The sequence below is a fragment of the Trachypithecus francoisi genome, unplaced genomic scaffold (genome assembly GCF_009764315.1).
Source record: "Trachypithecus francoisi isolate TF-2019V2 unplaced genomic scaffold, Tfra_2.0 Lachesis_group0, whole genome shotgun sequence".
Taxonomy (NCBI): Eukaryota; Metazoa; Chordata; class Mammalia; order Primates; family Cercopithecidae; genus Trachypithecus; species Trachypithecus francoisi.
Window position 1 is genome coordinate 160,491,462 of NW_022681453.1, and position 12,907 is coordinate 160,504,368.

Here is a 12,907-nt window from a genome sequence, read left to right on the forward strand (position 1 = left end):
TGAGAAGTAGGAGGTAAAGGTGGGAAGATAGGCAGGAACCAGACTGTGTTGTCTTGAAGGCTATAGTAAGAAATGTGGATTTTATTCTGGGTGCGGTGTGAAGATACTAGGTTTTGAGCAGACAGTGACATGATCTGACTTGTATTTTTAAGAAGATTATTAGCTGCTGTGTAGAGCACAGATTTAGGGCAAGGAAGGGAAAAAAAGACCATTTGGGAGCCTTCTGCGGAGGTCTAAAACATGATGGTGACTTTCAATAGGGAAAAGGCTGGATTTGAGATGGAATTTGAATAGGACCTAAATACAGGGGAGTCATTTCAGGTACAATCTTATTTTATTTTTTCTTTCAGTCCATAAAAGAATTCCAGTCAGAAGAATATCTTCAGATTATTACAGAAGAAGAGGCATTGAAGATAAAGGAGAATGACAGATCACTTTATATCTGTGACCCTTTTAGTGGCATTGTCTTTGATCACCTCAAAAAGGTTTGCTGACTTCTAGTGTGTTCCTTTGGTAGTCTGTTTTTTGGTTTATCTTTGCTTCAATAGACATACATTCTTTGTCGATTATGAAGTATTGTGCAACTTATGAGTACATTGGCATTCTTTTGGTTTGGCAAGACCAGGATTGAAAGGCTAATTATGTTACAGTAGGCTTTCTTTTTTTTTTTTTTTGAGACAGAGTCTTGTTCTGTTGCCCAGGCTTTAGTGCAGTGGCACGATCTCAGCCCACTGCAACTTCTGCTTCCTTGGTTCAAGTGATTCTTGTGCCTTAGCCTCCTGAATAGCTGGGATTACAGATGTATACCACCACACCTGGCTAGTTTTTGTATTTTTAGTAGAGACAGGGTTTCTCGATGTTGGCCAGGCTGGTCTTGAACTTCTGGGCTCAAGTGATCCTCCCACCTCAGCCTCCCAAAGTATTGGGCTTATAGGTGTAAGCAGTAAGGCAGTTTTGAGTGAAAGGGGCTCTTGAAGTTTCTTTTCTTTTTCTGATACAGGGTCTCACTCTGTTGCCCAGGCTGGAGTGCAATGATGCGATCTCAGCTCACTGCAACCTCTGCCTCCTGGGTTCAAGCAATTCTCCTGCCTCAGCCTCCCTAGAGACTGGGATTACAGGTGCTCACCACTGCACCCAGCTAATTTTTGTATTTTTAGTAGAGACAGAGTTTCACTGTGTTGGCCAGGCTGGTCTGGATCTCCTGACCTCAGGTGATCCACCCCCCTCGGCCTCCTATGAAGTGCTGGGATTACAGGCGTGAGCCACTGTGCCTGGCCTGAAGTTTATTTCTTTTGATAGTTTGCATTGTTTGATTTGCTTTTGTGTGTGAGTGTTTAATGTATAGTATATCTGAGAAATTATATAGTCGTCTTTATTTTTTTCTTATAACAATTTGCTGATTTTTCCACAGTGGTCATCAACTTTGGTAAAGAATTGGTGAATATTACAAAATGTAATTTGGTAAGACTGGTGGTCTTTTCCTTCTTAACTCATGTAAGCTTTTCTCTTTTTCGTAGCTTGGCTGCAGAATTGTTGGTCCACAAGTAGTCATATTTTGTATGCACCACCAGCAATGTGTTCCAAGAGCCGAACATCCAGTTTATAATATGGTTATGTCTGATGTAACCATATCTTGTACAAGTCTGGAAAAAGAAAAAAGGGTAGATATTGATCTCATCATGATTGAACAATTTATGTATCTATTATTCTTAATTTTTCACTGCATAGAAGATAAAAGACCTACCATTTATTGTTCGTGACTTTTAACAAAGTTCAATATACAACCACAGTGTGTATATATGTATACATACACATTTTTTAAGTAAATTGAATATAGAATTTGTTTTGTTGAAAACTGGCTAATTTAAATTTTTTGTTTTAATTTAAACGGACACTCATTTTTTAATCACTTACATTTTTTTCCACTATAGGTGGACAGCCTTTTAAAAAAAGGATTCTAAATTGTTTGAATCGGGGAGGCGGAGGTTGCAGTGAGCCAACATCACGCCACTGCACTCCAGCCTGGGCGACAGAGCAAGACTTCATCTCGGAAACAAAAAACAAAAATCATTCTTAGAGAGAGCTGTAGAAATACATATATATATATATTTGGGACAAGGTCTTACTGTCACCCACACTGGAGTGCAGTGGCACAATAATGACTCACTGCGACCTTGATTTCCTGGGCTCAAGTAATCTTCATGCCTCAGCCGCCCGAGTAGCTGGGACTACAGGCATGCACCACCAAGCCTGGCTAAAACATATTTATATATTATATAGATACAATTTATGTTGTTAAACACATGTATATTAAAATATATAGAAGCAAAGATTTATACATGCTCTGTATAGTAGTTTAATACATTCATGGAGTTGAAAGGGATAAATAGGAAAATAATCTTTTTAAAATATAATTCATATTTATCTCCCAAAAATAATTTGGTTAATTATTTAACTTTATAATATTATGTAACACTTATGTATTCAAACTATCAACAGCAAAATGTATTTATGAGATAGTATATAAAAATGGAAGCAATATTGTTTGCTTCAGTATTAATGTGTTCTCTTTTGGGGCTGCAGGAAGAAGTTCATAAATATGTACAAATGATGGGCGGACGAGTATACAGAGACCTTAACGTTTCAGTAACTCACCTTATTGCGGGAGAAGTTGGTAGCAAAAAATATTTAGTTGCTGCAAACCTGAAGAAACCTATTTTGCTTCCCTCTTGGATAAAAACACTTTGGGAGAAGTCACAAGAGAAGTAAGAAAGACATTTTTATATTTTCTAGATTTGAAAAATGATGCATTCAGTCATTTTTGGCATGTGATATACTCTTTGGATTTATCATTCAGGGAAAAAAATAGTATCATTACTGGTTTCTCCAGCGAAAACAGAATAACAGAATCTACAAGCTCTTATTACCAAGACATAAGTTGACAGGCATAGAATGGGCTAAGGGTTTATCATTAGCTACAGAGTGATAATTGCTTTGGTGATAAAGTTCTCAGCTGTAAATGTTGCTGAAATATTGAGAAAACGAGTTTGGCAATTTTGTAGCTTTTATGTTGCATTATCCTTCAACTCCATTCCCATATGTTAAGATGGAGAATAAATTAGTCATTTTGGCAGTTGCATTCCTTCCAAAAGATGGTATATGTAAGGTTGAATATAAACATATGTAAGTCATCAGCTGAGATGTGATCATTTAATAAATGTTAATTGAGCCCATTTTACATATCTGACCCGAGCTAGGCTTTAGTTATATTTAGTAAGCAAAACAGATAGTCATTTCCCTCATGGAGCTTAGAGCTTATTTCAAGGGGCACACTTTAGTTCCCCTGCAACTAGATAAACAACCACAAGACCAAATACCACAGAATTCTATTGGCATACGAATTATATCGGTATTTTTCTGGGCTTGTTTTCAACACCGTCCGGCATATCCTAAGTATGTCTCCATGTCAGCAACTCTCATTCCTGATGTGATTACTTCATCAGCACATCTGCCTTGCATGGCAACAGAATAATAATATTTTTGTTAGTATTTTGCCAGAAATCGTTGCTTTTACTTATATAGAATAATGGGAAGATTAAAAAGTTTGTTTTTCTAATAGGCAACCAAATTACCTTTGGGTTTTTAAGTAGAGATTCAGACTTACAATTTTGGAAAATATATCACTGTGACCAGCAAGGGCTAGAGTTAAGGAAATGTATATTTTTCCCTTAAAATGGTTTTGAGAGACTGTATCTGAAACAATTACTTTGTATTAGAGACATGTTATTGAACTCGGTGAGCAATTAGTGTAATTCTGTTTGGTGGTTCTCCTTTGTAAAAAAATGATTTTAAATCCTAAAAAATGAGGAAAGCAATAGTGATATTTGTGTTGTTTTTCATTATTCTGGTAAATTTAATATTTTCTTTTTTAACCATTTGATTCCCACAGAAAAATAACTAGATATACTGATATAAACATGGAAGATTTCAAGTGTCCTATTTTTCTTGGTTGCATAATCTGTGTGACTGGCTTATGTGGCTTAGACAGGAAGGAAGTTCAGCAACTCACAGTTAAGCATGGAGGTCAATACATGGGACAATTGAAAATGAATGAATGTACACACCTCATTGTGCAAGAACCAAAAGGTAAAACTGTGTTTCACAGAGGGACAAATGAAACATTTTCTCTAGTATTTAATATTTTATTTTTATTTGTTTATTTACTTTGAGACAGAGTGTTGCTCTGTTGCCCAGGCTGGAGGGCAGTGGCACAATCTCAGCTCACTGCAACCTCTGCCTCCCGGGATCAAGTGATTCTCCCAACTCAGCCTCCCGAGTAGCTGGGATTACAGTCACCTGCCACCATGCCTGGATAATTTTTTATTTTTAATAGACGGGCCTTCACCATGTTGGCCAGACTGGCCTCTAACTGACCTCAAGTGATCTGCCCACCTTGACCTCCTAAAGTGCTGGGATTACAGGCATGAGCCACCATGCCCAGCCACTAGTATTTAATATTTTAAAATCTTTACAGAACAGCTTTTACTTCTGACATGTCATTAATCTAGTTTGATACTGTTTTCTCTAACATCTTGCAAAGGTAGTTTGGGTCACAATCTATAAACCAATTACATGACTTTTTTTCATATTTATTCAGGTCATTGAGTAAGTATAAAAGACCCAAAAACTTTTAGTGATGTTTTATTTAAGCTTACTTTTGTATCTTTTGATTTTTTAAAAATGTTCCTCACACAGTTACCAAATAATGACAAGAAGTTTGGGTAAATAACAGGAAAACTAATAAATATAGCTAATTGGCATTTCTTTCTAATGACTAATTTAAAAAGGCTTAACTTAGTTTTAGTTTGACTGAATGAACTACAAGTTTTAACTGGAAGACACACCTTGTGGAACATGAGGCAGTAAAAAATGAAAAAGAAAATTACCAACAAGAAAAATTCTTTAAAATTGCTATTAAGTTTGGTGTTCCATAACATTATTCTGGATGATTTTTTATCAGCACTCTTAAAATATACACAAATTGATAAAAGATGAGTTTTGTTAATGTTTTTATGATTGCCTTTTATATGTATACCGTGTTTTACTAAGCTACCTAGATTGAGAAGAAATTAAGATTAAATGGTAATTGTCCTTAAGTCAGAACTTTGGGTATGGCCAATTGTGATAGAATCACTGTGAGTAGAGTTGATACTGCTGTTCTTTTTCTGAATCTGAAGACTGTACATTGTTGATTCTCTCAAGAATGCCAAAAAACGTTTCGTGTGACATATTGATCTCAATTCCTCTGTGATACTGCTTCAAAATACATTGTGTTAAAGATTTTTAAGGTAATAAAAAGATACATATTTTTAACGTAATTTATCTATTGGCTTATCTATCCTGGACTTTAAGTAGAAGCCTGTTGACATTGGAATGGTCTGTTCAAAGTTGGGATTTATTATATTGCACACATTTACAATTTTCACATTGTACAAGCTGGTTTAAAGAAAGTAAATGATGGAGCCTATATGCAAACCCAAGTCCAGTATTAATTGAGTTACCTCACAGTTGCTCCTGTCTTCCTGCAGTTTGTGTAAAAGATAAACCCTCTCACATGGCATGTGTATTTATACAACACATAGAAAATATAATTAGGCAGTAAGCTAAAATACTACTTTGTAATAAACTATGTAGCATGCTGTTTAAGAGTAAGTACTGGTAACTTTAATTTTGTTGATAGGTTTTTAAAATAACCTGTTACAGCCAGGTGTAGTTGCTCATGCCTGTAATCCCAGCACTTTAGGAGGCCAAGGCGGGCAGATCACCTGAGGTCAGGAGTTTGAGACCTGGCCAACATGGTAAAACCCCGTCTCTACTAAAAATACAAAAAAATTAACCAGATGTGGTGACACGTGTCTGTAATCTTAGCTACTCAGGAGGCTAAGGCAGAAGAATCGCTTGAACCCAGGAGGGAGGTGGAGGTTGCAGTGAGCCAAGATCTCACCACTGCACTCCAGCCTGGGCAACAGAGTGAGACCCCATTTCAAAAAATAAAATAAAATAAAATAATTAACCTGTTATAATTTGAATATTTCTGCAAAGATAGATTTTAATGGTTTTCATTTCTTGGTTTCTCCTGTTTTCTCTATTTCTTTCTTAACGCTACAGGTCAGAAGTATGAGTGTGCCAAGAGATGGAATGTACACTGTGTGACCACGCAGTGGTTTTTTGACAGTATCGAGAAAGGTTTTTGTCAGGATGAATCCATGTACAAGACAGAACCTAGACCAGAAGCAAAGACTATGCCCAATTCTTCAACTCCTACTGGCCAGATCAACACAATTGATAGTGAGTCTCACTGAGATTAAATATTCTGAAGACAGTCATATTTCTGTGTAATAATCAGCATGTTAATAGAATCACTGAGATAGGGAATTTCTTTTTCTTGTTTGCTGTGCTTCTAGGCATAATTGTATAATAGTCAAATTGTGTAAAAAGTTAGTACTGAACTGTTCATCACTTTTTTTTGAAATGAATGAATGCTTTTATACCCTGATGTAATGCAAAAGATGATTAAAGAAATTAAGAACAATGGTAGATGGAGGCTTAAGATACAAGTATTAATCTTTTAAACATTACTGACATGCATATATTAATCTTTCCTTAATTTACGGTTTTGCTGCAATTGTTATAGATCGTCTGTATTTGTATAAAAATTAAAACTGTTTCTATTTTGTAGGTGTTGTGTTGGCAAAATGTTTAAAATATTTTTTTCAAATGTAAGCCTCTTGGATCTTAAAGTCAGCAACTTCAGATTTTTATGGGAAACAAGACACTATTAGGAAAATGTGTTAAATCTATTTTCATTTAAATAAGATAGGAGGCTTAATTAATTTCATTTTCCCTTTTTATACTTTGCCACTAAGATTTCATTAAACACCCCTGAATCTTACTTTGGAAGTTGTTTATTGCCCTATATTTGTAAGAAAAGTTAATCCATAGACAATATATAATCATGATTATTTTATCTCCCATAAATTTATACATGTTTTCAAAATATGTAGGTCGTACTCTTTCAGATGTCAGCAATATTTCCAACATAAATGCAAGTTGCATAAGTGAATCAATATGTAATTCACTTAACAGCAAACTGGAGCCTACACTTGAAAATCTAGAAAATCTGGATATCAGTGCATTTCAAGCACCTGAAGATTTATTAGATGGTTGTCGGGTACGTCTTTATTATATAATACATGCAGTAAGTGATGATACGCATTAGCATTTCCTGGCCTGACTTTGAAGACCCTTCAGAGTTGGGCTTGCGCCTTACTACCTATGTAAACTCTCCACTCTAGCTAAGTAGATGTGCTTACTAGACCATGTCCATCCTTTGGCTGCAAGAGTCCCTCTGCCTGTGAGGTATCTTCCTCTGTTACCTTTTAAGAGTTCGTTTCAGGTTTTAACTCTTCTCTTAACCCTCCTAACTACATTAATCTTTCCATCTGCTGTATTTTGAGAGCACTTAGTTTCTGAACGACTTACTGGATTTTTTATTTTTATTTTTTTGAGATAGGGTCTCACTCTGTTGCCCAGACTGGAATGCAGTGGCACAATCATAGCGTCCTGTAACCTCGGACTCCTGGGCATCAGCCAGCCGTTAGTCCCTGAGCAGTTAGGACTACAGGCATGTGCCACTACACCTGGCTAGTTTTTAAAATTTTTTTGTAGAGACAAAGTCTCACTATGTTGCCCAGGTTTGGACTTTTATTTATAACTATCATCTAAGTGTTTACAGTGTATTAGACACTGTACTAATCATTTTATATATGTTAATATGTATATAAAATCTCATTTAATTCCCACAGATAACTCTAAAATGGATATTATCTTGAGGGTAAGACTTAGAGAATTAAAATTCTTGTTCAGAGTCACACAGAGAGACATTAAGTGGCCAGTTATCTACTCCAAAGTCTGTATTCCTCACCATTAGAGCCACTGCTTTGTTTGGTATTTCTTGGGCTATTTAATTTTTTAGTATATGAATAATTGTCTTATGAGTTTGTTGATGGAAATATCATATGCTATACTTTTTCAGCTGTCTTAGATTGGAAAACTTAATGTATTCCTGTTTGTAGAATGACTTGGCTGTGCATTAATTTTCACAGAGTAGCAAAAATTTAACCCTACCTTATTGGAGCTGGGCATGATGGCTCATGCCTGTAATCCCAGCACTTTGGGAGGCCAAAGCAGGCCGATGCCTGAGGTCAGGAGTTCAAGACCAGCCTGGCCAACATGGTGAAACCCCATCTCTACTAAAAATACAGAAAAATTAGCTGGGCGTTGTGGCAGGCGCCTGTAATCCCAGCTACTTGGGAGACTGAGGTAGGAGAAACGCTTGAACCCAGGAGGCGGAGGTTGCAGTGAGCCGAGATTGTGCCATTGCACTCCAGCCTGGTCAACAAGAGTGAAACTCCGTCTCAAAATTTAAAAAAAAAAAAAAAAAAGGAAATTTAGCAAATTACCTTGTTTTTTCTTTTTTTTAAACTTACCAACTTACTAGCTAAACAAAAGGTGGGTTTTTTGTTTTTGTTTTGAGATGGAGACTTGTTCTGTCGCCTAGACTGGAGTGCAGTGGCGTGATCTCAGTTCACTGCAACATCTTCCTCTTAGGTTCAAGCAATTCTGCCTCAGCCTCCTAAATAGTTGGGATTACAGGTGTGTGCCACCATGCCTGGCTAATTTTTCTATTTTTTTGTTTTTGTTTTTGAGATGGAGTCTTGCTCTGTAGCCCAGGCTGGAGTGTGGTGGCGCAATCTCGGCTCATTGCAAGCTCCACCTCCCGGGTTCATGCCATTCTCCTGCCTGAGCCTCCCAAGTAGCTGGGACTACAGGTGCCCACCACCACGCCTGGCTAATTTTTTGTATTTTTAGTAAAGATGGGGTTTCACCTTATTGGCCAGGCTAGTCTTGAACTTCTGACCTCAAGTGGTCTGCTGAGTTGGCCTCCCAGAGTGCTGGGATTACAGGCATGAGCCACCACACCTGTCCCAGAGATGTTTTGTATGATCTTTTATCCTAGACTACTAATTCTAGATATAACTTTTAATTATTTCTTACATATAGAAAGTATATGATTCCAATTATTTGTTAAAATATATTCTGGTAATGGGGGTGATTTAATTTGGGGTGTAAATACAGTTTGGGATAGATTTGTTATACTTAAATTTTTTTTAAGGTCACCTTATGTAAAATAGAGGTAAAATGATTTTTATATTGATTAAATTGATTTAAATATATACATCCTGGTAGTTAAAAATATATTAACTGCATACATGTTATCCTCAAAGCATTGTGTTCAGTTCTTTGATGTACATAATCAATTTATAGGTAAGGAAATTGGTTTAAAGAGTGTAAGCAACTTGCCTATTGTCGTTAATCATTGGCAGCTGGAACCCCCCCCCCCCCCCCCCCCCCGCCTGCGCGCACGCACACACACACACAATTTAAGCCCAGGTGTTCTGAATTCAGACAGCTAACTACAGTTTACTTTTATAATTACTTTAAAATTTACAAGTAAGCTTCACAGTTAAAGAAGTTACCTGCATTTTAGAAATTGGTATGCACTAATATTTAGAAGATGTTGGAATCTGGCTTCTATTTTATTTATAGCCTCAAAATACTTATCAGATATCTACTGTGAAAGATAATAATGCTGTATGAGATTGTAAAGAGTGATTTAAAAAATCAATGTTACAGAACAGTTAAAAAATCGAAAGTTTCAGAATATATTTATTCATATATCTTAAATGTACACAAGTTGTTTTATTTATACACAGTGGATTTAGATATATATTTTGTGGATTTAGATATATATTTTTAGCTTTTTTCTATTGAGAGAGAAAGCATGTTATATACATTAAATATTTTCTTTCTTGCAGATATATCTTTGCGGTTTTAGTGGCAGAAAGCTAGATAAACTGAGAAGACTTATTAACAGCGGAGGTGGAGTTCGTTTTAACCAGCTTAATGAAGATGTAACTCATGTTATTGTGGGAGATTATGATGATGAATTGAAGCAGTTTTGGAATAAATCGGCCCACAGGTTTTTTCAGTTTTTAATTCAAATCAATTTCTACTACATAATTTTTCTTACAATTGCATATCCATGCAGTTCTGGAAACTGCATGACAAGTGGGATGATGGTTTTATAGCTTGCACTGATACATAACTATGTGCTGTTTTTATAGGCCTCATGTAGTGGGAGCAAAGTGGTTGCTGGAGTGTTTCAGTAAAGGTTATATGCTTTCTGAAGAACCATATATCCATGCTAATTACCAGCCAGTGGAAATTCCAGTTTCACATCAGCCTGAAAGTGAAGCAGCCCTTTTAAAAAAGAAGAACAGCAGCTTCTCTAAGAAAGACTTTGCTCCTAGTGAAAAGCATGAGCAAGCTGATGAAGATCTGCTCTCTCAATATGAAAATGATAGCTCCACAGTAGGTAAGAAATGCTTGGTTAGTATTTGTAGTTAGTAAGAAATATTTTAGTAGTCTAATACATACATATGTGATCTCTGCCAAGTTTTCTAGATTTTAAGTTAACCTTTTTCTTTCCTTTAGGTTCTGCTTATAACTTTTTTTCTGAGCAGGCAAGACAATAGGGTCCTGAATCCCTTAACCCTCTCTCTCTTCAGCTAACTAGCTCTATTTTGATTTGTTGTATATACAGGCATTGCTTGATTTGTGTGTGAGTTTCTAATAGCATGAGCCTTTTATTAAAACCTTGTAGCAAATGCCTCTTACTGGATTATTGTGGTCTTTAATGCATGAAACACTGTACTGTGGACTACCACCTCAGTATGTACTCTTATGTAGTAAGGTAAATTGCCAGTGAAGCATTATAAACATCATTACTTCTTTTTTATTAAAAAGAGACTTTCTGAAATACCTAATATAGCCAAAAATGTATAAATTTAAGTAAATTTAATGTGTATCTTAACCTAAAATCTAAAGTTAATCAGAATTTTAATCTATCTCGAATTAAACAAGAACCTTAGAAAACTCTTTTTTTTTTTGAAGCAGAATTTCGCTCTTGTTGTCCAGGCTGGAGTGCAGTGGCCGTGATCTTGGCTCACTGCAACCTCCACCTCCCGGGTTCAAATGATTCTCCTGCCTCAGCCTCCCAAGTAGCTGGGATAATAGGCATGCGCCACCACCCCTGGCTAATTTTGTATTTTTAGTAGAGATGGGGTTTCTCCATGTTGACCAGGCTGGTCTTGAACTCCCGACCTCAGGTGATCTGCCCGCCTCGGCTTCCCAAAGTGCTGGGATTATAGGCGTGAGCCACCAAGCCCGGCCTAGAATATGTTAATGATCACAACTAGCCCTTCTCCCTGTCCCCACTCATCAACGTACTCAGCTTATGTGATTTTGTCTAGTATTTTCATTATCTTTTAAAATCTCACAATTAGGCATTATCCTTTTATATAGTCAATATTTGTTTCATTTACTAACATGTTTAACTGTTGTTTTGCTCTCCCCAGTTCTTCTTACATCTGAGACCTCTCTTCTGGAATCATTTTCTTTCTTCCTAAAATGATACCCTTTAGAGACTCGTTTAGTTTCTCTAAGACTCTTCAGCTGGGTATACAGTTCTAGACAGTTTCTTTGTTTAAGCACAGAGATGTTGTTTCATTGTCATCTGTTTCCCTGACCACTGGATAGGAAGTCACATGTCAGTCTGTCTTCCTTTATAGGCAATCTGTCTTTATCCTCTGGCTATTTTTAAGATAGTCTTCCTTTTGGTTTTTGTGTCCTAGAGCTTTACCATTTATTTGTCCTGCTTGAGATTCATTGTGCTTTCTGAATCTGAGAATTCGTAGGTTTTTTGCTTTTTGTTAGGTTGAGAAATGTTTATTATCTCTTTGAATATTGCCTCTCCCCCATTCTCTATATTTTCTTACCTCCCATTTGCTTTGTATATGGGTCACTTAATTTTCCAGATCACGAATCGTCTCTTCAGTTATTGCCTAATCTGTTTTACCCATCCATTAAATTTTGTTTTAATAATTTTTCAATTCCTAGATGTTTTAGCTTTTTAAATAGTCTGTCATTTATTTTTTTACTTTTAAAAATAGAGATGGGGTGCTACTATGTTACCCAGGCTGGTCTTGAACTCCTGGGCTCAAGCAGTCCTCCCACCTCAGCCTCCCAAAGTGCTGGGATTACAGGTGTGAGCCACAACACCCAGCCAAGTCTGTCATTTTGTATTTGTATTTTTTGTTCTTTATTTATTAAAACACATTAAACCTATCAAAACATCTGTGAATTGTTCTGTTGGTTATTGTTTTTGGTGCCTGGTTTTCTCGTGTTTTGTGATTTTTATTGTGAACTTGTACTTACTAGGACTCTAGGAATTCTAAGAAACTTGGGGTAGGGATTTGTTACCCCAGAAAAAGTTCATGTTTGGGTCTAGGTGCCTAGGAGTTTACAAATTCAGTACACCTCTAAGTTGGTGTGTTGGCTGGAGGTTTCTTAGACCATCCAGCTAGTATGAATTTATACCCAAACCTACTTTGAGGACCAGCCTCTGATGAACAAATTCTCAAGAGAGATATTTTTTCCACTTGACCCAAAGCCAGTGTTCTTGACCTTTTCCTTTGCAGGGCAGATTTGTTGTTGGTTGGTTGGTTGGTTTTGGTCTCTTTACTAAAGATATGTCTCTTCATGGGTTCTGGATTTGTTCTCTCAGGATATACTCTGCTTTACCTCTAATTTTTATGAATCTAAAGGATTGGCTCCTGTCTCTTGTGTGATACCTTAGCATTCCAAGGGTCTGGGTTACTGCACAAATATTTAATAGATTTTGACTAACCATTAGCTTTAGTAACTACTTAATGTTCTAGATTTA

General features: G+C 36.4%; 1 protein-coding gene across 4 annotated transcripts in view; it reads left to right on the forward strand.

Moving 5' to 3' along the window:
- Positions 1 to 12,907, forward strand: part of TOPBP1 (DNA topoisomerase II binding protein 1) — a 64,884-nt gene that overhangs the window by 2,473 nt on the left and 49,504 nt on the right. For 3 of the 4 annotated variants that reach the window (XM_033212648.1, XM_033212645.1, XM_033212646.1), the window contains exons 3-10: positions 351 to 485; positions 1,518 to 1,661; positions 2,584 to 2,765; positions 3,950 to 4,146; positions 6,169 to 6,348; positions 7,065 to 7,231; positions 9,939 to 10,102; positions 10,248 to 10,498. In XM_033212648.1, coding sequence (XP_033068539.1) covers positions 351 to 485; positions 1,518 to 1,661; positions 2,584 to 2,765; positions 3,950 to 4,146; positions 6,169 to 6,348; positions 7,065 to 7,231; positions 9,939 to 10,102; positions 10,248 to 10,498 — 1,420 coding nt within the window. Of the gene's footprint in view, positions 1 to 350; positions 486 to 1,517; positions 1,662 to 2,583; positions 2,766 to 3,949; positions 4,147 to 6,168; positions 6,349 to 7,064; positions 7,232 to 9,938; positions 10,103 to 10,247; positions 10,499 to 12,907 lie in introns of those variants that run through there. The other variant, XM_033212649.1, reaches the window with a different exon arrangement.